The sequence below is a fragment of the Phragmites australis genome, chromosome 5 (genome assembly GCF_958298935.1).
Source record: "Phragmites australis chromosome 5, lpPhrAust1.1, whole genome shotgun sequence".
Lineage (NCBI taxonomy): Eukaryota > Viridiplantae > Streptophyta > Magnoliopsida > Poales > Poaceae > Phragmites > Phragmites australis.
This window is the reverse complement of record NC_084925.1, coordinates 2,174,569-2,199,355: the sequence shown is the minus strand read 5'-3', so window position 1 is coordinate 2,199,355 and position 24,787 is coordinate 2,174,569. Positions and strand designations below refer to the sequence as shown.

Sequence of the window (24,787 nt, the reverse complement as noted above, 5' to 3'; positions counted from 1 at the left end):
GGTATACAAAAGAATGAGTCTTTCTGTGAGACTAGATCTCCTAGAATTTTCTTTTGCTTTTCCAAGCCTATTTTTAGACATTGTTTACCAGACCTCAACTCCAAGAACCTTTGAAGTTTATAGGATAAAATAATATAATTTAAATATATATATATTTAATTTAAAATAAGAATAATATGTTTTAACTAAAAACTCTTAATCTAACTACTCTAAAAATTCTTAAAGCTGAACTCTATCAAACACACCCTTCGTCCATCTTCAACGGACTTCGCATCTGTACTTTTTCCAAGTGCTACAGTAAAATAACGGATGGTGACACCCGATATTCGGCTCCAACAGAATCCGTATCGGGTAAACAGTGTTGCGGATGAGAGGTGGACGACGGTATTTTTACGGATGGATACAAGAGCCTCTATCACTGTTTATAACGTATGCACTGAATCCGAAAGGAGGAAAGTAATAGAATATAAAAAATAGAGTAACTGTTAGAGATAAAAAAATAAAAGATAATATAATAATGTTAAAAGATGCTGTAATAGTATTATAAGGGACGAATATTTAGAGTATCTGTTAAAGATAGTATTAAGACATTACAAATTCAGTAGGCTCCAATTGGTGTAATTCCATTCTTCGGTCGCAACCTACCTGTTGGTAGACCCAGAAATGTTGAAAATAATCCGCTTTAAAAATTCTTAGACCCGAACTCTACCAAACACAGCCTTAGTACGTTACAAATTCAGCAGGCTCCAATTGGCGTAATCCCATTCTTCGATCGCAACCTACCTGTTGGTAGACCCAGAAACGATGAAACACCGGCACAATAAAAACAGTGGAGGGGTGACAGGTCAACGACAATTCGATATGACACATTACAAATGGAGCGTGGCTGTCTACAGAAACATGTGACAAGCATCTTCTTTTCTGAGACAAGGGTCTCTCGTAGAGAATTAACCATACAGAAAATTACATACAAGATCCAACGGTCGACGGCCAACACCAACACGACCTCAGCTGCTTTGGCTCTCCATTCCCTGCCCACCTCCACCTCCAACTGACGACAGCACGTCCTCCGAGTCAACCACGACCTGAAATCGTGAAGGCCAACACAATCAGCGTCAGCACGCAGGACTAAAAGTTTTTTGCGTTTAGATGTACTGACCTGTTGCAGGTGGCTCATCTGGGCTCCATGCAGCAACTTCTTGAGCCGGTCGCACTGATCCACGTTATGGCCAGCGCTCTGCATCTCTTCCAACCGGCACCACAGCCTCTCGATAGCCGTGTATGGAAACCAAGCTGCAGACATCTTCTTGCGATGGAGGACGTCCACCGGTCTCTGCAAATGGTTAAGAAGGGTTTATACGTTAACATGTACTAACTCACTGAGATCTTGCATTTTGATATTTCAGTTTGTCAATCCATTACCGATGATGCGAACGATTCCAAATACTCCACCAACAAATTGGTTGCTTCTGCATGCCGGCCGTAATTTATATATAGTCTGAATAAGGCAGCAGGATCTGCTTCTTTGCCAGACATACCCCACGAAATCGTCTTGTTCCCGGACTTGTTAGTCTGAAAACAAAGTGTAGCAGCCAAACCAAAGGTAGCTCAATCTCAAGATCAGTGTAAAGAAGTGTAAATAATAGCACTCAGCACTCATCAGGAGGTCACCTTGAACATCTGAACCAACCAAAGAGGTAGCTCAATCTCAGGATCAGTGTAAAGAAGTGTTTCGGCAACAATGACTGGCAACCTAGGATGCAAATCTTTGTATTTCTCCTACAAAACAGGGATAAAAAAATTGACACAACAATTCAGTGCAATTCATGGAGAAGGTAGGCAGACCAGCTTAGAGTTTAGACTAGCACGCTGAACACGAATGGAATATCATTTTTGGGAACGCATTGAAAATATCGAACACTATACTTTCATATGTAAAAAAGCATGAACCTTACGTTGGACTTTGTCTAGTTTGGAGAGTTGTTCTCACAGAATAAGGTTAAATCTAGTTTCAAGGATTATATATAGACTTCAATCTCAGCGCTTGACATAGTGGTATAATTGTGCTCAGCTGACAGAACTATTGTAATTTGATCAAAATCTACAAATAGTGGCCAGTAACTGGAGCTTCTGCTAGGCCCCAGACTAACCTCAGCTGCATACAGCCCTCAGCACCTAGGAATATTCCTCTAGTCAGGAAGTGATCGCAGTAATCAGGTAAAATGAACAAAAAGATATTAATCACAAACCGCATTACATAGGTGCAGGACCAAAAAGTAAGTTCTTATATGTTCATCGTTGCTGACAGACTGTTTTCACATAGATACAACACCAGAGAAAAACAGTAAGTTTCCATATGTCCATCATTGCTGACAGACTGTTCCAAGAGATCAGCAGTAAAATAAAGCTGAACACAGTACTTTCGAGATTTTCTCAACTTAGGAAAGTAATTAAAGGAGCCCATTTCACATAAGCCCTGGTGATGTACAAACATACAACAGAGGAAAAGATAACAAGGCACATACCAAATAAAGTTCAAGGGTTTCCCAGTTGCAGCTTCCCTGCAATTGATGGGCCACAGCAATACTCTTAGTGTTGATATCCCATGCATCATCCTCAGAAGAAGGCAGCAGTAGCAGTTGTTGACTGTCAGTCAAATTCCTCCTGTGATTAGGTCACACATCATTTATTAATATTATTACTTGTTTTTTTGACACATATTATTACTTGTTAATATAACCTGCCCATATGTGACAAATAGATGAAAAGCAATTCCAGAAACCAGCAGGGGGGAAATATGTCCAACATACCCTGATTTGCCTGCTCTATTCGGGCAGCACTGCTGTGCAATGGATGAAAAGACATGTTCCAATTCCCTACAATGAAACAATTGAAACAGTATTTATTGTCAATGCAACAGACACAGAACTAGGGCATGGTAAACAACAATCTATTAAGACAAGGCTACAGGTAAAAAGGCAAAGGAAGAAGAAATTCCAATCCACCTTTTCATTCCTGACTCCTTCCAAAATTTGAGCACGATGGTAAAGGCCAGGTCATACAAATTCTCATTTATAAGAACATCCATCAGTGCCTCAACAGATTGGCTTTCTGCAGTCACACAAAAACGGAGTTGGCTGTTACTTCTTAAAGCTTGTTAAAATAATAAACTCTAAAAATTCAATTATTATTAGTTCTAGACATACCTGAAAATTTGTATGTAGATTTTACCGTGCTGAGCATGTACTGTGCTTCTGTTAGTGTGTATTCCTTTTCAAGAATTTCAACGTCAACACAAAATTGCAATCTAGAAAGCTCAGAATCTGTGCCAAAAGCAGCTGCAAATGGAGAATAGAAGTTAAATCAAGCACATTGCTGTGCAATGCTATAAATCAAACAACAGTCAAAAAGTCTTAACAGAACATACAGTTCTCCATCAAAAGATTACGAGGCCTTTTACTTGGAGAAATTTGATCATCAGCTTCACAAACAGAATCGAGCCATGCAAATGAGGGATCAACAAGCTGCAATGCGTTGATAGCAGCAGATAAAGCATGCAACCTCTCTTGCAACGTGTGAGAAAGTTGGTGGCTGCCACCTGCGTTGCCCTCTCTATTCAATCTAACAAAGTACCTGTACATGTATGCAGCTGCTTTCCTCCAATTGTTCCTATAAGCTTCAAATGAATAAAGAACCTTGTAGAGATTTGGCCTAGAAGATAGATCTGAGCGCTCAGCCTGTGAAAAACAAAAAGAAGGCATGGCAGGATGTCGTAGACACAACGATTGGGTTATGTTGAAATTGGGAATTTACATGGTGTAGAGAGAGAGAGAGAGAGAGAGAGAGAGAGAGAGAGAGAGAGAGAGAGAGAACCTTCCAGAAGAGCTCTTGCTCCACTTTCTCTACCAAGTCAGTGAATGGTATCTCACCATTGCAAAGAACCTATTTCAACAAATGAGAGGCAACTTTAAACTCCAATCTAACTGTGAACATCCCTTGCATACAATTTGGAAAAAAATGGATATCACAAACACAGACAACATTTAATTTCTGTGATTTTTAGCTAACAACATTCAGTGGAAAGCCTGCTAGATCGGGTGACATACCTTGTACAGCAAAAAAAAAAAACAGCTCAAACACAACAAAAAACAACCAAGTCATATGATTTTTAGGTAACAGTAGTTAGAGGAGACTGTTTGACTGATTAACATGCCTTGCATACAACAATGAAAAGGAAAATAATTTAATAGCTCAAACGCAGAAAACAGCCAAATTATATGATTTTTATCTAATAATATTTAGCCGAAACACCGTTGGACGCTATCCCACACTGCAGGAACCCCCCATCCAGCCCTAAATATGGTATCATTGCAGTGAATGCCAGAATACCAAAATGTAGGAGATAACCAGGTGTGGTAGGCCATGCATGCCAATAACCAAGCTAGAAGTTCTATGGTACCTATAAATGTATGGCACATAAACAAGTGTCGAGATAATGACAAAAGGCACTGTTTCTAAAATCACCACCTATTGCTTTATTGCCGCCTAGGCTCTAGGCGCCACCCCACCACTCAATTAGTGCCTAGCGCTTTATAAAACACTAAGTGTGTCCATGGACAGCCAAAAAAATAACGGTATATTATCCACCGCATATGGTGAACACTAAGGGTAAATAAGCAATTTGATATGCCAAACCTTTGTCTCTCCAAGCTCACAAAGAACTATGATGAAACGCCTCAAACAGACATATTTGCTATCATCATCGGGGTTTGAGTCTATTGCACAATATGCATCTCGAAAGTGTTTCAAATCCAAGCTGTACTTGAATACATTAGCCCACAGTCGCCCTTTAATCATTGTTGCAGTCTCTGGAAGACCCTCGGCTTCATTTCCATTGTATACATCAACAATGATGTCAACTTGTTCAAGAGCAGCAAGAGCAAACTGGCACGCCCCCTCGCTCATGGAGTGCTGCTCAAAAATTTGCATTGCCCACTCGTAGTAATGAAGCCTCCACAAAGAAATAGATCTGCATTCCCCTGAAGCCAGCCTAAACAGTAAGAATATAATATAAATGGAGTATGTAACAAGCAAAGCCAGGAGAATGATCTCACCAGAAACTTGAAACCCTGTTTCTAATGATAACTTCTGCAAAGCCTTTGGAGCTTCGTGCCCAGATGCAGCTCTATTTTCCAAAGTATTTGCCAGGTTAATGCCAGAGAATGAGCCAGCCAATAGCCCATTATAACAAAAGAGACTACCAATACGAAAGAGAATAAGACCAGACAAATATGCGCATCCAAGTGTTTTGTTCTAAGTAGATTTTCAAGCCTTTCAGAACTTCTACATCCTTCTTGAATTTTGGGTTCCCACCCTCACCCCAAATAAACTACTCCCTCCATCCATTTATACAGGGCGTGAATGTTTTTGGAAAATTCAAAGTTTGTATACTTTGACCAACACTTAGTCAAATTATAAGTACATTTAGCATATAAAAATTATTTCGAAGTGCTTTCATACTATATTAGTTTTATAGCTATAAAAGATATATTATGTGAGAAAACAATGGTCAAACTCTAATTTTGAACACCATTTAACAACAACAAAGCCTTTGTCCCAAGCAAGTTGGAGTAGGCTAGAGATGAAACCCACAAGATCCAACTAAAAATTTGAACACCATGTCAAAATAAAATATGCTTTAATATAATTGGATGGGAGGAGTAAAAAATTCCTGCAATTCTTATCTTAAGGTGAGCCTAACAGTTAGATATGTTTGATCTGATGGCTGAAACTAATAGATGTGCCGTTTGACAGAACCCTGGGAATCCCATTTTTGTGTTTATAATTCTATAAATTTTGAAACTACTCAGTTCTGAACTATTAGTTTGACAGAACCCTGGGAATCAGGTAACTAAAATTATATGAAGTGCACAAACTACAGAAAATGTTAAGTAACTGAATTGTTTAACAAATCCCCTTGTCGGATATTTATCGAAAGTCACAAGGAGCGCTACCAATGATAGCAAACTTGCTTGATTACTTGCTGTTTCTAAAGGTACAGACAATCCCTTCTATTTTCAAAACACAGCAGATCATAAGTATGATCTGTTCCACATCGCCATTTCGTAAGGTATGCCAAGATTTGTGTTTATAATTCTATAAATTTCGAGAGTTTGCAGACCAATTATCACATTTATTTCAAGGTGCTAGCACAAGATTTATGATGTCAAGTTTACCGGCACCGTATTGTTCTTTCATAGTAGTTCCGTCCAAAAACTGAAGAATTTTGAACATAAATGTGGGGTTAAGGGTGGAGAGCCACATGTCATCAGTTATCACTTTCCTGCAAGCTAGCTTAACCTAACTTTTTGAACTTAAACAGCAGAATAAATTAGAAATAGATCAAGGGGCTGGTCATTTAGGCTTTTAAACAACAGCCATGGAGCGTGATGCAATCCCATTTTTTTCAATAGCTCAATAACATCTATGTTTATTTAATATATTGTTTGTACAAGAGCAAAATAAGGACCTTAAATAATTGATGTCCCCAAGTAATTAATAAGCCTCAATGCACAAGTTTGAATAGTGAAAAGGTAGTACCTGAAGAAGCATCGGATAGCATCATGAACCTTGGATTCTCTCAAAATTAGGTTTGCTTCATCATATGCAAGCATCAGAAGGCAAAATCCATAGAGATGAAGGTATGCTGAACATGCAATATCTGCATCCTGACCAGCTTGGGAGACTTCCTCATGGTTTAAGTATGTTTCGAGAATTCCCAGCAGACTCTATTAGAGAGAAATTGAGGATAAGAACATGTTATAACTTTTTCTTATAAATAGTATGGTAGTACCACATCAAATAAAACCAACGTATGTTTATAATGGATTTCAGACCACAAATGCAAAACAGTACCTGAGCAGCTTCGTATTGACCATTACGGACGAGAACTGCTGATAGATTAAGTGTGGAACCCAAGAAAGTCTGTACATACTCAACATTACTTCCAGACATAATCGAACTGCTAAACATCCTTACGAGGTTGATTATCTCCGCTGGACTTGGAAAACAAGGCGACAGAACATCCCCTCCAGGAGATTTTGGAAAATCAAGTAAACAAGCCAATGTAAAATCAGAGCAGCCAAGTTTTCTGTGCAAAGGTAGCTCATCTGCTTTACCTGTGAAAATCAAAGTAATGATAAACAGTTTTATTCAGAACAGCATGTGCAAGCAATGGTAAGTATTACGCTTCAAATATTTATACATGTATAGAACACAGATAAAAAAAATTAAAGCAGCTGGTATATACTTGCAAATTATATAGAGCAGACACCAGGAGAAACCATAAAATGAGGAGGCACAGAGTATAGACTGACACAAAAGATATAAAAAATGCACCTTAACAGACACAGTTGCTTGATATAAAATATTCATCAAATTAATAGTTCTTGAAGCTGAAACGTTTAGCATAACCAGATTAAGCTTTGATCATATAATTGGGATTTGCAGGATGTTAGATACCCACATGTAGAATGTGACAACAGTTGCCAGTACATGTATATATAAATATGGAATTCCATTCATTTCTGCATATGTGAATTTGTACGTAAGGTCGTAAGCTACTACACCAATCTCTCATGAGCTGCATATGCAGGACCGTAAATTCCAAAATTCCAACCATGAATAAAAGGACATGTTTGGTTTTCTTTGCCACCCCTGCCTAGCCTTGATAGAATGCTAATGGGCAAGGAAATCCTTGCTAGTGGAGGAGGGCCAATTTGGCTCTCCCTCAAAAGCAAGGAAATCCTTGCTCACTCTTGGGAGGGCAATATAACCACACATATATGTAGTTTGTCCAGGACAGTAAATTGGGGCAAGCTGAGTAATGACGGTCAGTTGACTATTGTCTCAAGCTATTGAATTTTAGGCTCTTTGCTCAAATTAAGTAAAGTTAAGGTGGGCTTTGTCCTTTATAATCAGAGGCAAGACAACACAATACTCTTGTTCTCATTTTTTTTGTTTGGGCAGTTGCACAAAGAAGACCTTACATTTAATGCAATCATTGCAGGAATAAAAGCTAGTGAGTGCCAAGTCAACATAACATTCTTGGGCCCTTGCATAGGAACTTAGGAAGCATAGACAAGACTGTTTGGAGGATTTGACCGAGCTTGCACATTTAGTCAATGGCTCAATGCAGATTCAACTAATCACAAGAGGCCAGGATTTGCATTGTCCTGTAGAATGTACTAGCTGCTGATCACACAAACCTAGCCATGCCATTACAGAACACCAAATTGATATATCTAGTGTCTTTTGGTATAGACTTGTTATGCATCATAAAACAGTGCAGAATTAGATACTTATGGTAGTGGCAGGGTGCCCATTCAAAAGATACATATCAAACATCGAAAGTAAGAATGCAACCATATCCTTTAGGCTATTATTACCAAGCTGAAGCGAAGAAAGTTGGTAGCTAAAATCACGAATGGTTGATGGTGAGGTTGGTGTAATTCCTACAAAGTGGAGAACGATCCACTGTCCCAATATGTCTTGAATCATCGGAAACAACTTCAGTTTTATTCTGGCAACATCACTTTGCAACAAGGAGACCTAATTTCGAAATTATTATTATCAATAAAGAAACAAAAATAACATTTACCGCTCGAGAATAACTGTATCAATTAAGACTCATTAATTTACAGTTTACAACCCATAGGGAAAGAGGTAAAAGACAAAAATGGACATGGTCAGCCGGTCACTTGAATATAATATTTTCATATGAAAGTAATATTTTTAGCCCTCAGGGCAAGATATTCTGAAATGGCATGTAAATAGCAAATATTCACATACACGATTTTTAGTGCACAGCGATAGTTGGGAGTGAACTAAATGGTATGTGCACAAGATTGATTCAGCAATCAAAATCAATTCTTATCTGTCTTTCCAGTTGATGCAAGGATCACAATGAGCAGTCCAACATCCCGGTATTTGCCTTACAACCCATAGGGAAAGAGGTAAAAGACAAAAATGGACATGGTCAGCCAGTCACTTGAATATAATATTTTCATATGAAAGTAATATTTTTAGCCCTCAGGGCAAGATATTCTGAAATGACATGTAAATAGCAAATATTCACATACACGATTTTTAGTGCACAGCGATAGTTGGGAGTGAACTAAATGGTATGTGCACAAGATTGATTCAGCAATCAAAATCAATTCTTATCTGTCTTTCCGGTTGATGCAAGGATCACAACGAGCAGTCCAACATCCCGGTATTTGCCTAGGTTCTTGAGAGTTTTGGCCAACTAATGCAAGTTACAGTCGAGACAAGCAAGCAAGCATGCTCATGAAGGCTCAATAATGTATATCTTTAGCTATATGCCAATCATTTGAGTACTTAGCAGAGGAAGCAAAGTTGAGGTTAGAGTGCACAAGCAGACAGAAATATCAAAAGTCACAAAAGTATAGCTTACCTGCCCACCAACACCAACCAGATAACTGAGGAACAGAAACAGATCAAAAGCACACTCAAACATTGTTCTTGCAACCTGTGAAGTTGCTTGAACCATTAGCATAGAATTTACATTGCAAACTCTCTTTGATTCATGCTCTTGTACAGTGATGTTTGTGTTCAAACACTTCATAAACTTCTCAATCACATCGAATACTGCCGACCAGGATGTGGATCTTGATTGCAACTTATGAAAAGATAGTAACATCTCAACAGAAAACTTCCTTTGACTTTTGTGAGCTGCCTGCCTTCTTTCTACATAAGTATCCATTCCAAGTAATGTAATGAGGGATGAGGAAGATTGAGGACTAAAACCAGTCTCTAGCATTTTTATTATCTGTGAAGCAATTTCATCTGATGATATAACAGAACTGATTAAGGACTCGTAATATATTGCAGTGGAAGATCTCCCCAGCAGATGGTGTATATGGCCCATGCACCTAAGAACTTCATCAAGGAGTTCAAAGTCAGATATATCATCCAATAAAAAGTCCATCCCAAGGCCATCAAGACTGCGCAATTCATCAGAGGAACCTGAAATGTTGGGCTAGTTAGTATCGCCTAATTGTTCCCAACTGATAAGCTGAAAAAATAGTGTTAAATACTAGGTCAGAAACAAACCATAAATAAGCATCTCCACACTCTCCAAACAACGGAATAGGGAAAATGAACCCTTTCTAATTAAACCAAACACTTCATTGTTAGTATCAAGAAGCAACCCATATGGCCTATTGTTCAAGCACCAGTTATGGAGATATCGTGCAGAGAATTTTTTCCAGTGATAAACGGTGGCACTCGCTGTCTGTGAACTTCCCTAAAACCAAAAAGAAGTCTGAAAATTCAGCCATACAGTAGAACTAGAAATTAGGAAGCTTAAATTTACACAAACGAACAAAAATAATAGTACCTCTTGCTCTATAATGGATAATATCTCTTTTTGTAGCCCATTAGCTGTAAGTGACTGGATCTCGGAATCTGATAGAAATTTTTTGTGCTCATATAAGGTTTCACGTAGTGCAGAACAGTTGTTTACTCCCGGTTGAAGTAGCCTCCGCAGAAACATGGATGAAATAAAATTGAAAGCCTGCTCCTACAGATACCAAAGAGGTCTAGATTGCTAAAGGACATTGAAGAGCTCTACACAGCCACAAAACAAAAACAAAAAAAGGTGGAGCTAAAATGCATGGATATACTCTACAGCAGTAGAGCACATATTATCTGAACAATACATTTACACTAGAAAGTCATTATATGGCATTTCAGTTGAAAAGACAGGTTCAAAACATGCTGATCAAACAATTTATTGCAATATGAGTTCATTTTCCATAGTTCCATAGTTTTTTTAACAGATTTTAGGAACAAAATAATAAATTAGAAAATGTAGTAATTAGTAAAGCAGAAAATGAAAGGGTTAATGACCAAGTTGGTCCCTCAACTTTGCCCAGTCGCTCACTGCGGTCCTCTGAGTTCTTTCAAAGTGCCAGTTCCATTTCTCAACTTACACATTTGGCTGGAATTAATCCCTGGTGTTGCATGAGAAGTAGCACATGACGTGGATGTTGAACACGGTTTCTTTAGATTTAGTTGACTCACCCAACCTGAATATACGGAAATGCCCTCACTATTCCAATTAGCTCCAGTACAAATTTTAATTCCATTGAAATGGGAAAATTTGGTAATGACATTAATTACTCATATCTTACCAACTACTCCCATTCCCCATTACGTCAGCACTCAGCCAAGATTGAGGAAACTTCCTATGCATGCCAGTAGCCTTGATATGGGTTCCTCGAGTCAATGGCTGGTCACCCATGACCCATTGGCTTCACAGCTCACGCCGAAGTCATTCTCGGAGGTTGAAGCTGTAGAGAAGCTGAGGAGGTTGGAGGTGAGAGCAATGACCAGGATTAAAGAGACTACAGGTGTACAGCCGCGATGCTGTCACCAAGCTGTAACTCACTCAAGAAGGTGGATTATCCAACTAAGACTCAGAGCATGAGCTGGATAGTGGCTCTGGACTACCAAGGTGACAGCTCGGAATGAGAGGGAGAAAAAAGATAGGAGTTATCTTTTCATAATGGATAAGCCAACAAAGTTTAAAGAAATCCTGGTCATCATCCATGGCTTTGTGCTGCCACGTCACCACAAGGATAAATTTGAGCTAAATATGTTAGGTTGAGGGATCAAACTGACTTTTTTGAAACTTGTAAGACCAAAGTGAACCAACAGGAAAGGTTGAGGGATCAAATTGGTCATTAATACTAAATAAAATATAACAAAACTACAGAAATATACTGCTTAAGAATCTCTGGAGTCTTAGTGACCAAGGGTATTAGAATTAAACATGTATCAGTAGATCAATCAATTTAATGGACAAGACAACAAAACCTAACAGGAATGCAAAGTAGCAAGGTCATAATTCATAGTGAAGAACATAAATTGTTATCATAAAATAAAATCAGCAGAGAACCATATCCATGTGTTCCAGATGAAATTAGAACTATGAACAACCATAAGGGAATTACAGCTACCTTGAAAGAAGAGAACATTGAATCAGCTGTCCAGACCAAATCATCCAATGAATTATCAGAACTTTGAAACAATTGCTCACTGATAGCATCTTCTTGTAGCACATAAGAGAAAATTTTCTCACTGCAAAAATTCAAATTGTAAGTACTTACTTGGCCTTTCATTAAACTTACCTGATATAGTTTAGCTTATGTGTCTCGGGTTTATGTAAGAAAATAAAATCAAATACTGAAAATAAAATTTAGAAAGAAAAAACATGGTGATAGATGACAAAAGCTGACAGATTCAACTATATCTTGATGGAATTAAGTGGGATAAAAAAGCCCACAGTCATGTGAAACTGATACAAAAAATAACTATTAACTGGTTAATATGATAATATGTGCTCTTGATGGAAAATTCACCTCAGCACCTATTGCCGATGTTTACACATGTGCACTTCTGAAAATTCTCGAATTTATGGATGTATGTAATGTTATTGGCTTATTGCATGAACGCTTACAGATTTCTGTGCAGAAAGTTGATAATATGCGTAACATGCAGAAAAGACAAATCACGACTAACATGTAATTCTGTACTTATATATGTTAGTTTGCTTGTCTTTTGTACAGTTGATCATTTGTACTTATATACTGATCAAAGTCATTCAAATAAGAGATGCTTAGTTCAATTTTCGCGGTGTGGCAAAAATTATTGACAGAACTACCACTGGTTGAAGGATCAATGGAACAGGGTGACAACAATGAGATACAGCAGACTTACGTATCGAAGTCATACTGCAATGTCTCATAGAACATTGATCCAAATTCTTTAAGTATCCAAAGCTTATCCGTGCCTATTTTCATGTCAACAAGCTTTCCCTGAGTAAAAGGGCATTATCCGTCAGCAGATTGACGACATTAGCAAATATGATAGGTTAAATACAATAAGTTGCCACAAGGCCCGCAACACTAATTTCTTCCAATAATGAGGGAACACATATTTTAAAATATAAGAAATAATAATGCATCAATGCTGTCTTCTAGGAACATGCATACTAATATTTGAAACACCAGAGTAACTAATATTGGCAAGTGTTAAGCTTTTATCTGATACATTTCCAATTAATGAAGTAGATGTTGGTCTTGCGAAAATAGGGCTTGTTGATGCCAATGCCAATAAACTAAATAAAAACAAAAGTATATCGCCCATGATGATGCTTTTGTTTACCTCCAGCAAAGGTATGGTAGAAATTGAAGGTTCAGAAGAGAACAGGAACCTTTCCCCAGCAGAAAAATTGAAGCCATATACAGCAACATGGTCACAATCTTGAACCTTTACAATATCATAATGCTAACCAGTCAACTACTTCCAGCAATAATTTTGAGATAAAATAACAGTTCCCGTCACATCTTGTCATTATACAATGACGAACAATCCACAATAGGAAAATTACATTTCATGGAGTGAAAAACATGAGCACGAGCAAAGCATAGATCATCAGATCCAACATTTAAGCATAAGGAGATAAGGTAATGTCCCAGTTTACCTTAGGAGGTTGCATCTAGAAATACAACACTGGTATGTGAAGTATCTACAATCTACAGCTGGAAACTACAGCAGGTGATTACCAAAAGGATAACATAACAGGAAGCAGCATAAATAAATACTACCTCATGGGGAAGAACAAAAAAATTACTAGCACCCTGTATATCCTGATTATATAATCCACAGCCAGTAAATCTCACCATCCTATAAAACTGAGGGGATAATCGTGTTTCACCAGTAATTCATGTCACCAATTCACTAATAATAATTTGTTAGTACTCCTTGGTTAAGACACAGTAACTCCACCTTAACACTCTCCCACCACTTGATGAATTTCAGTATTTCAAGCCCCAACCACAGCAAGCTGCGAAATTCAAGCCACAACTGCCATCATCAATCTGTCCAACTCTTTCTGAATGAGACTAAAAAGTTTAAACCACCCCCCTCTTTACTCCCAAACATATTAAGATCAAATGGTTTGGCAATGATGGTAGTCCCATCATGTAAGGAAACACTGGCAAGGCATAGCTTACAATTAGTTTGGAGGCATTCTGGGCACATAGTGTGTGTACTCGAAATATACTTTCAACTCACTTTACACCTAAAAGGTAGAACATTCTTTTGCCATTTTCAAACAGTGGACTTACCTAGTTAGCTCTACAACCTTTGGTTCTGTTCTCATGTTGCATGTGCCGATATGCGTTGAACGGAAAGTTACAGAAGTAAATTTGTGGATGGCAGATGAGTAAGTAAATCACTGGTGAGACAGCAATCTTGACATACCACAGTATTCTGATGCAGAACTGCCAAAGATATCGTCTCTTCATCATCATCAGACTCACCAACCCATAGCCTAGACGGATGGCCTGTAGATAAAGAGATACTGTAAATATAAATGCACTACTCAAGAACAAGAAAAGATTCAGCAAGGTGCGCAACCAAAGAATAAACACACTGTTTCTGAAAAAGCAAGGTTGCCAAAACAAAAGAGAGAATTGCAAAAGCGACTGCAATATCACGGCACACTGACAAAGCATGCCTACACCAAAAGTTTATTCATGGAAGTCCTTAATCTTTATGCATCTCAAATTGCTCCATCGAACCCTTCCCTTGACTCTTCGATGGAACTATCGCAACAAATCAACCCCACATGTTAGTTACTATTTTCCTGGATGTTTTTCTTTTTCATGTTCAAAACATGTCACTGAGCTCACTGAAACAAGCACGCACATGCACAGATCAAGCTACCATCGGTCTATCACAAAAAAATTATCACTTATCCAGCAACTAGGATAGACATCGGATGTCAGCAGCTTACGGATAAGAAACAGCTTGAGCGGATCGCCTATAATGCTAGGAACACAATTGACTTAAGATTGTAGATTGTGGCTTACACAAGTCACAATGACATTGAATGTATTGAGCTGCATGCACCAACCAACTCAACCAAAAGCCTCAGCTAATAGGGAAAGGTGGGCAATTCATTTATACTTCAGCACTCACCCTCACATTGAGGCTCCCTCAGGCTTTAGATGTGGAATGGGAGCGGGCAACAATTCTTTTTATTTAAATTGTGCCGACCAGGACTCGAACTCGAGATCTCTTGTTCTAATACCATACTAGCTAATTGCTTGTGTATTGCAACGAAAACCCAAACATTGGACACGGTAACATCAAGCACAAACTCAATGTATGAAGATGTAGATGCCTCATGGAAGAACTGCCGAACGAATACATCAGGAGCAATGTCGTATTTTGATTTCAGATACGATTTGAAAAAGGAGGAGATTATCTGCTAATTTCCCTCCTAATTTCTTCATTTATTTCCATTAGTAAAATGGGTCACATATCCGTAGTAGTAACGAGATGGGGTGGATGAAGGACGAGGATGGATGATAAAAGTGGGTAAATTATTCGATTTTTAAGGGTTTTTATTATATGGGAGGAGAGTAGGGAGAATAGGTGATGCGGGAACCAACTCGTGTTTTATATAATAGATATTGAGCTGCATGCACCGACCAACTCATACAAAAGCCTAAGTTGATGGGAGAAGATGGGCAATTCACTAATACTTCAACAAAATGTATTATGACATTGCATGTATTATAAATAGAGCAGAAATGCGTACAAAGAACCATAGGACCGAATTAACAGTTCGTACGTAGAAGATCAAGAGGGTAGCTAGTAAAGAGAACATGTGATTACCGTCAACATCATTCGAACAAACATTATAGTTGAGAAGTTTCTTGTGATTGTCCCATATGCGCAAATTCCCATCCGAATGAAGAACAAATAACAGGTCCCTTTCATTTACGACAGTCGCCACTATATCCTGCACAGGTCCCACAGCCTTTGTTCTGCAAAATAATGTAGGAAAATATCATGCAAATAGGTAAAAACAAAAAATATGTAACATGATATGTCGATCAACTAAAAAAGTTTGACAGTATATTGGAACTCCATTCACAGACAGAATATGCTATGTTAGGACTTGCAACAGTAAATTAAAGTATCAGTAGTCTACCAGTGTATGAACATCGCACAAGCTGTTCCTACTTGCTATGGTAGTATGGTAGATTCTGAGAAGAGCTATATGGCAGGGGCAATGGTTGATGGACAACCATGAAAACAGTATCTGTTCTAGCAACAATTTTCGTGGAGCTAATTTGTAGACTCATGTTTTCATTGTTTTGGTGGACTGTTATGAGAAAATAAGTACCTTGACATGAGAGTCCACAAACGCCCGATCCCAGCATCATCTCGCAGCTCGTTTAAGAAAGCTACAGTAAAAGACAAAATAACTTTCAGAAACCTTGGGGAGAGCTTCAGAAGGTTCAAAGTTCAATCATCTGGAACTCATTGCATATGGATAATAACAGTACAACAGTGAGTTCACTGCTGCGAATCGACGGTAGAGGACTTGCCTGGTGAATCAGGAGCTAATTTACCAAGACTATAAGAACAGATTGACCCATCTTGCCGACCAATCACTAGACATCCTGGCTTTGCTGTTACAGCTGTAACCTTCGCACTCTGTGCATGAGTTTGGAGATTAAACTCAACTATATCATCTTGGTGCAGTATTGAACCAGATACGTAGGAAAATGGGCTGCGTAAGTGGCATAAGAGAGCAACTCCAGAAACAGTAAGCACATATAGCAGATATACAAGCTCGCCTCGCCTACGGCCCTGCATTACCACGAAAGTGATTAATCTAGTCTCTAAGGTTCCAGAAAGTTACTGAATATCACAATAGAGATAAGATATCATGAATGAGCCAACCTCACGTTCACATAAAAAGGCAAATGGACATAGCGCCTCCTGGAAGACCAACCGCAATCCAGAGCTCGGGAATTCCTTGGAAGCGCAAAGCTCGATGACCTCTAGCACATTTTGGTGTTCCTCATAAATCCTCCTGTAAAACAGAAACCATCTTCTTTCTTTAGAAAATTTACATCCACAACATGTTCCTGATTTTTTACAAAAAAAAAAAATATTGTAAAGCTGGGTATGGCTAGTCGTAAAAAAATTGCTTGTCTAGGAGTCTGACATAATATCACAGTTATGGCTCCGTAAAATTTAACAGGAGGTATTTATGTCAATGTGCTTTGCCAGTAACAGGATATGAATGAAGGAAACTTAGTGAAGCAATATTCCTGCAGTAGTAGTTTAACAGAAGTTCCTTCAAGGTTGGTGTTCGGATTGTATAAATTGCTTGATTAAGGGGCTCTACTGGAATATCACGATATAAATTTGGCTGGACATTAGCATTTTCTTTACACCAGGGCAGTTGCCTATCAGCATGATCGCAGTATAGCCATGTCAGCATCCAGCCGAAGTCCAATGTGGTGCCTCGGATCAAACCCGGGCCTTGACTTTGCATTGATGGTGCAATGATACACAATGCAGGAGCAAACTGACATGAACCTACGTCACAGAAATTTCACGAAACAATTCTACTACTTAAGTGGAGCTACTATAAACATAGGGTTTCTCTGAACGTGGCAAGTACCACAGCAACCTTGAATGTGCACTGTGGTTCTAGTTCTACAATGAGTCATCTTAGGAAAACATGAGCACAACCAACTCCCAACGCGCAAACATCCCTAAGCAAAATCTAAGCTTCGCAATGTCCAGCTAACACAGCGCACCACCCATTTGACCAGAAAAACGATAGAGCTCGAAGCGGTGAGGAGAAGCCACAACACGAACCAGCAGAGGTAATACTGTGAGTCGCCGGAGAGGATGATGTGGCACCCCGAGGCGGCGCGCGGAGGCACGCAGACGAAGGGATCGGAGGGGCTCGCCGGCGCGGGGGAGGGGGAGGAGGGGACGGTGAGGTCGATCCACCGCAGCTTGTCGGAGCCGGGGATGGGGACCTCGGCGCCAACGATCCTTCTGGCGGCGGGGGCGGCCATGGTGGCCTCGCCGGAGGCGGCGGCGGAGGGAAGGAGGGTTTTGGAGAGTGTGGGTTTTGGGCGGCGAGGTGGGGAATGGTTGGAGCAATTTGGGGCTTTGAGAACGAAGGGTGGTATGGCCTAGTTGGGCTTCTTGTTGGGCTTTTAGGGTACGTTTGGTTTGGAGCTGGCGTTCACCCCGCCAATTTTTTAACGAGGTCTAAACCGTTGCATTTGTTTTGGAGCCAATTTTTTAACTTTTGTTTCATAGTTACCCTTCTAAGCGTAAATTTATAGTTGTAGTTGTTGTGTTTTATTTTACGCAGCTAAATCTAACATCTTATGGAGTATTAACTAATTTGAATAGGATTTTCATGTTACAACATCTTAAAATATATGCTCTAACTAATACCTTCATTCAAACTTGGAGAAAAATAATAATCGCTTTTGAAGAACCATTGTAATACTAAGGTCCTGTTTGTTTCAGATTATAAAAGCTGGATTGTGATCAAAATTCAAAAGCTGAAATAAACAGCTAGATTGTAAAAGCTGGATTCTGATCACAATCTAAAAGCTGAAACAAATAGCTGGTTGAAAAAACTGGATTGTTACAATCCAACACACAAATTATAACAATCCAGCAATCTGCTTTCCACCAGATTCTAACAATCCACAATCCAACCTTTTACAATCCAGATTTTACAATCCAGCTTCTTACGATCCACAATCTATAAGTTGCTTATCACAATCTACAGCTGAAACAAACAGGGCCTAAATAGAGTTTACATGTGATTGTCACTTGTTTGGTGTTATCTTTTTTTCTCTTTTAGATGGAAAATGATTCCATGGCAATATCTTATTTTGTTAGTTGCTATTTATATTTGGTATTTCTCTATTTTTTATCTTTATCTTTACTATATAAAACACGAACCATGTGTCACATCTTCACCATATTCCCTTTCTATCTAATAGAATCTCCTTAAATTAGAATAATTTATCTATTTCTTCATTCACCCTCATCTGTTAGGCGTCCTACTTGTTATTACTACAGATAAAATACATATTTTACTAATAAAAACAAATAAATAAATTAGGAGACAAATTAACATATAATTTCTCCATTTTTTTCTGAATCATTTTTTTCCGAATCGTATTTGAAATTAAACTATAGCATCGTTACTGACGTATTTGTTCAATAGTACTCTCATATCACATCTATATCACTGTATCTTTAAATTTATATTTAATATTATATTTATATTTTCGTTGTAACTTTAAATTTATATTTAATATTATATTTACATTTTCGTTGTAACGGATAACCTGCTGGTTTCAATTTAACTCACCAGCAATCCCAGGAACCCGACCCCGCCTGCAAGCGACCGAGGCGCGAGCCCACCGCGTTTTCTGGAACCATCCATCCAGCGCGAACCAACCAACCTGACCAAACCGCCGCACACGAGCGGACCGAGCGGAAGCGCGAAATCCTTCCCAGACATCCCTTCGGCGGCGCGCGAAGCGAAATCCCCACAGGCCGCGCCCGCCCTTCCGACCAGCGACGGTGCAGCCGCCGCCGCCCTCGGGAGCTCTACCTGCCCTCGATTCGAGCGAGGCTCGGGTGGAATCTCGCCGGATTCGAGGCGGGATTAACCAGGATTCGCGGACGATGGTGGGGTTCGTGGGGAAGAGGAAGGAACTGGAGCAGGTCGTCGACGGCCTCTCCGACTTCTCTCTCTCCGGCCCCGCCGCCAAGAGCCGCAGATTGGTGAGCTATTTGGCTTGCACTTCACGCCTTAGTGTTAGCTGGTGATTCCTGTGTGCTTGAGTGACGCACATCGGCACATGGATAGGGATGCCCTAATTTTGTGCCTCCTGTCTGTGCACATGAGGTGATCGCTTAGCGGTGAATGCCTAGCTGGTTTGATTGATTATAGCAAGCCTTTGGTCTAGAATTGGTTGATTATAGTGGATTATTTTTCTTGACCGAATAGTTCACCATATAAGCAAATATCTAGTTCCAATCGCCTATATTTACTTATTTAGCTTGTCTATGCTTCATTTATTGTGTCTTCAACATATATGGCTAGTAAATTTAGATTTGTGCGGCACATCTAAATGCTATCCGATGAGTGCATGCGTGATGAATCGAGTTATTTTTGTTTCTGAATGTTTTCTAGAAGTCCTATTTGACGATATATGGTCATTGTGTTATGGTGGATGGTCCCAAATTCTAGGAAATAGAATAATGCAATTGCAGCATCCCCCGGATTGAACTTTAGTTTGTCCCTGAATTTGGTTTTTTTTTTCTACGCTTACTGTCATACCCGATTACCCATGAACTGTACCAGTGGCTATTTGTTTAAAGCAGCTCCATGCGATTGATAGAATACATATTGTAGAGGTGTAGTCAGCACTATGGCCACTTCTACTCTGTTTTCTCATTATTGATTTAACCAATATGAGTTTACTCAGCAGTAGCAGCTCTGTCAGAAGCTTCCTACTGAATATTTAGTTAACAAAATCGTTTTCTTATCTGTCTTCAAAGACTATGCAGTCAACCAAACAACCAATCGGTAGCCAACTTTTTTGTAGGTCGTCTTATTTTATCAGCATGTCTTATTTCTTTGCATGCAGGTATTGGCACATTTCGATGTTGTTTTCAGCGAGGTTCTTATTTTGTGTAGTCATGTGGCAAGGTTTGTCCTGCACTGATATCCAGGGTGTTCTTATGGTGTCACCTCTATAACCATTTACACGAGCTTCAGTTCCTATACACATTTGTTGAGAGAGTCTGACTATCCAGATCCAGCAAAGTAGTACCTTGCTTTTTGTTTGATCACTTCAAGTGAAGTGTCTAATTTTGTGAAGGAAAAAGTATCTATGTTGCAGTTCTATTTTCTTCTGTATACAAGTAAGCAATGTTCATGTTGCGTTGATATGCAGGGTGTGTTGCATATCTATTTTCTTGTACATATAACTAAGCATTCTGTCATTTGCAACATTTGATTTGTTCAATATTTTGCATGCATTGGGAGTCTTTATTCAGACAATTTATTACAGCTGTAATGTCTTGCTCAATAAAATGTTGCTGCTTATTGTTTGAAGGACCGTGGACTCCCACCTATTATGGAAGAAGAACCACCAGCCCCTTCCATGGCATTTCGACGTGAGATGCTGGGAGAGGAAATCAATAGTGATGTTATCATGCCTAGTGTGGAAGACTTGATGGAAGGTGCAATGGCACCTCATGTGTCTTGCGAGGACATGTCACTCGTTTTATACAAACCAGTAGATAACCTTGTACCCTTTGGTCCTGGTATCTCAAGCTCTTCATTCATAGTCAGTTCAGACTTGATACGTGGTCTAAAGAGTAAGGCGATTATAACCAACCTTCTCAATAGTCACTTATATTTGAATTTACTCGTCCCCTGAATGTTAGTTATTTCTATCCCGCGTTTCTTAGATCTTTAATATGTCTTGAGTGTCAAATGTAAACCTAGGCATTGTAGTAGCATTATGTAGAGTAAGATACTGTTGCTGCCTAAGTATTTTGATGTTTATTGTGTGATTTAAAAAAACCATCTAGATGTTCTGTCAATTTATATCTATGCTACATCCAAAATTGTCTTATGATACTTTAAGCAAGTGACGCAGAACTGCAGAGATCCTACTTTTTAGTTCTGCCGTGCGGCTATAACAGGAACCCATGTGTGCTTGTAAGCACTATGTCATGTTATTTCCTTTTCTGTGTGGTGTTGTCTTATGTGCATTGCCTTTTATTGTACCAAATATGTACGTTGTCCTTGGGACATAAGATGATGATTAATTCTAGACAAGGCAACACCTGCTTACATTCCAATGTGTACGTGTACAGCTTGGTGTGCTTTATATGATTTTCTCTTCTTAGTATTATAGCCGTGCAGAATATCATCAATATCATGATGTTTGATGTGATATAATTGCCAATGATTATCGTGTTTGTTTTATTTTCTTTGGTTCTGTTGTCTCCACTTGGAGCTTGTTTTCATTGGCTTCCATTTTGCAGAACCTTCGCTTGTTGCAGCATATTTTTTCTAGTTTTGTGCTTTCTAGTTTTGTGCTGTGAATTATAACGCCTCACCAGTTTCTTTCTCCTCTTTCAGATCATGCTTTCAATCAAGGGAACTATCATGAGCTGGAGGACAAATCTCCTGAGCGGTGCAACAGCTTGGCTTTAGTTCCTTGGGCACCACTACAGATCGCTATAAGATCTGATTGGGTTGCCTCTGAGCTAGAAACCACACAAAATTTTGAAGTGCCAATGGAGGCTGATGAGACTGAAGCAACTTCAATGGATGTCGAGGATGCGCCTGAAGCAACTGCTGTGGGATTTGACGGTGAGAACCTTCACCAGTGGCAACAACATTGTATGACCCCACCGTCATTACCAAACCCATCAACCCATGTTATGTGGTCTAGGTAACAACCGGAGGCATAGTATGTGACACCAAGGTTGAAGAAATCCTCTAATTGGCCTCCACGAGTTGTGTAGTAGTGGATGGGTGCTTTAGATCAATTGAAAGTGAGAACATATAGTTGCTATGCGCAGAGCATGTTACCATCCTAGCGTAGTGCTAATGTTCCCAGTAGTGTCAGTATCAGCAGACTATCATGCTACAAGAGAGCCCTATCAGGTCGGCATCCAATTAATTGAAGTGACGTTGGATTTTATAACGTCTTAATGCCTCTTTGCTGTTCATGTTCCGAACTCTGTTTTGCGTTTTGATATTGTATCCATGCTAGATTTATTTATGCTGTAATCATGCTTGGGTGGTGGCATGGTGGATTTCCTGATTAAAGTTTACAAAGAAACTTTGGACAAAATATTCTAGTTTTTGGTTGTTACTATCCGTTTAATAAAGGAATGAAGGCTATATCTAGTCCTCAAACCTTCTCTTGCTTTTTCCCTCTGATATCCTAATCGGGGGTAACCCATCATACATCTCTCAAAAACATGTAACTTGATCTTGTAATCATGTTTGGGTGGTGGATCTCCTAATTAAACTTTGTTGAGAAACTTTGGAAAAAATATTCTAGTTTCTGGTTGTTAATATCCGTTTAACGAAGGAAAATGCATGTCTGGCGTTCAAATCTTCTCTCGGTTCCTTTTGCCCCTGCTATCCAAACTGGGAATAACTTGTCATCCATCTCTTAAAACTATGTAAATTACATCCCAAGACAAGTGTGGCCGTTTTTGAGTGATGTGGTAGCCACATCATCCTTGTTGCCATGTCCTTCGTAATGGCCTCATGTATCAGTAGCAATTCCTTGCACTTTTTCCTATTCCTTCTTACATGTGTAGTTGACATAGAAAATTCCCTAGTCCTTGCACGTGTAGTTCGCATAGAAAATTAATGATCTGGCACTCAAAACGACCTATAAAACCGGCTTTGGGATGAAATTTGCACGGTTTTGAGATATGAGGGCAAGCTTTACCCGGTTTTGGGCATAAGAGATGAAAATCAAACGAAGAGAAATTGGAGGGGGGGGGGGGGTTTCCTGTAAGTTCTGTTTTTTGGAAATTAAGGAGCTTTATTGCTTAGACTGTAGCCGGATTGCAATCGAATTGTAAGCACATGAGGGGGTGGTTCAGAAAGCACTTGAGCATAGGGGGGTTTGCTTCAAGGCAGAATTTTTGGAGGAAAAAAGTTTGGAGATCAGTGTATCCTTCACTCGGCGTACCGTAGCCATTAGATGAAGATCGGACATCCACCGAGTCATCTTCAACCTCCTAATATGTTTCGCGTTCTCTCTTCCTCACGTGTGAGCTCAGTCGCTCACTGCCCTACCACCTTCCTCCGACCATCCCGACAACATCCTGCCGTCGGGTCTGCCTCTGCCACCCTCGTCGCACTAACTGAGGCGGATGTAATGTCCCTGCCCCGACGCTGGCCCACCAGAAGTCCGTCACCCCTCCGCCCGGCCTGTCTACCTCCCTCAAACCCATTTTTAAACCTAGCATCCATTGAATCAACCCAAGCTCTAAAACCCTAAAGTCCCCTAACCCTAACTCCAGCATGGAGAGTATCGGCCGAAATCTCTCATGATTTCAGTCGACTGCTCTTCGATTGCTCAATCGTAAATACGAAAAAGTTTTGCCATAGGGAACCTCACGTATTGCTACTTGTTAAAGTTAAACACAATAGTAAATACGATCCGATCATGTCAAATAAGAACTGAGCCTATCTAAGGAGCCTGATCCTATAGAGAACCTCACCTATTATTACTTGTTAAAGATATTTAAACATATGTATGCTGTTTTTTTTAACAGCGCTTTCTCACGACACATTTTTCGTTGGAGATATGGGAGATGTGAGACGGGGGCTCAAACCCCTGTCGGCCCGACTCTATTCGGGAGCGTTACCATCGAGCTCTATACTCGTCCGCAAACACATACATGCTTGCCATCTCTAGTTCAGTACCCACAGGTTTTTGTGCCTAGTGGGTACAGGTTTGGGTGCAAAATCACATTAAAAGGTCTAGCAGGTTCGATGTCTGAAAATGGTGCAAATCCGACGCATGCTTAGGTAAAGATGACCAAATGGGACAATCGGGCCGGCCCGGCACGGGCCCAACTCGGCACGGCCCGAAATCGGCACGGCCCGATTGGCCCATTTACTGTTACGGGCCATGCCGTGCCGACCCGTGTGCCGAGCCATCGGCCCACGGCACGGTCGGCACGATGGGCCCGGCCGGCACGATGGGCCTGTTCGGCACGATGGGCCTGTTCGGCACGATGGGCCCGTTCGACACGGGAAGGCATGACGGGCCCGGTCGGCACG

The 24,787-nt window shown here is 39.8% G+C and overlaps 2 protein-coding genes across 4 annotated transcripts; one reads left to right on the top strand and one right to left on the bottom strand.

The window, feature by feature from the left end:
* Positions 1-838: 838 nt before the first annotated feature.
* On the bottom strand, positions 839-18,094 carry LOC133918351 (nuclear pore complex protein NUP160-like). 3 transcript variants are annotated; one of them, XM_062362197.1, is made up of 27 exons: positions 17,782-18,094; positions 16,852-16,984; positions 16,494-16,758; positions 16,289-16,349; positions 15,775-15,926; positions 14,353-14,435; positions 13,252-13,356; positions 12,805-12,902; positions 12,045-12,165; positions 10,421-10,603; positions 10,135-10,327; positions 9,476-10,047; positions 8,448-8,610; positions 6,916-7,178; positions 6,601-6,788; positions 5,115-5,185; positions 4,696-5,039; positions 3,874-3,942; positions 3,428-3,737; positions 3,207-3,338; positions 3,006-3,111; positions 2,811-2,876; positions 2,526-2,664; positions 1,672-1,779; positions 1,423-1,572; positions 1,160-1,333; positions 839-1,085 (listed from the first exon to the last, which is right to left on the bottom strand). In XM_062362197.1, the coding sequence occupies exons 1-27, from the start codon at positions 17,985-17,987 to the stop codon at positions 1,008-1,010; spliced, it is 4,533 nt and encodes a 1,510-aa protein (XP_062218181.1). In that variant the 5' UTR covers positions 17,988-18,094; the 3' UTR covers positions 839-1,007. The 3 variants fall into 3 exon arrangements, with proteins under 3 accessions (XP_062218181.1, XP_062218182.1, XP_062218184.1); XM_062362198.1 differs by having other exon boundaries at positions 2,526-2,646; XM_062362200.1 differs by lacking the exon at positions 5,115-5,185 and having other exon boundaries at positions 4,696-5,050.
* Positions 18,095-19,383: 1,289 nt separating this feature from the next.
* Positions 19,384-22,680, top strand: LOC133918350 (uncharacterized). Its single transcript, XM_062362196.1, has 3 exons — positions 19,384-19,731; positions 21,072-21,336; positions 22,109-22,680. Exons 1-3 carry the CDS (start codon positions 19,633-19,635, stop codon positions 22,426-22,428), a joined length of 684 nt encoding a protein of 227 aa, XP_062218180.1. The 5' UTR covers positions 19,384-19,632; the 3' UTR covers positions 22,429-22,680.
* The last annotated feature ends 2,107 nt before the right edge of the window (positions 22,681-24,787 follow it).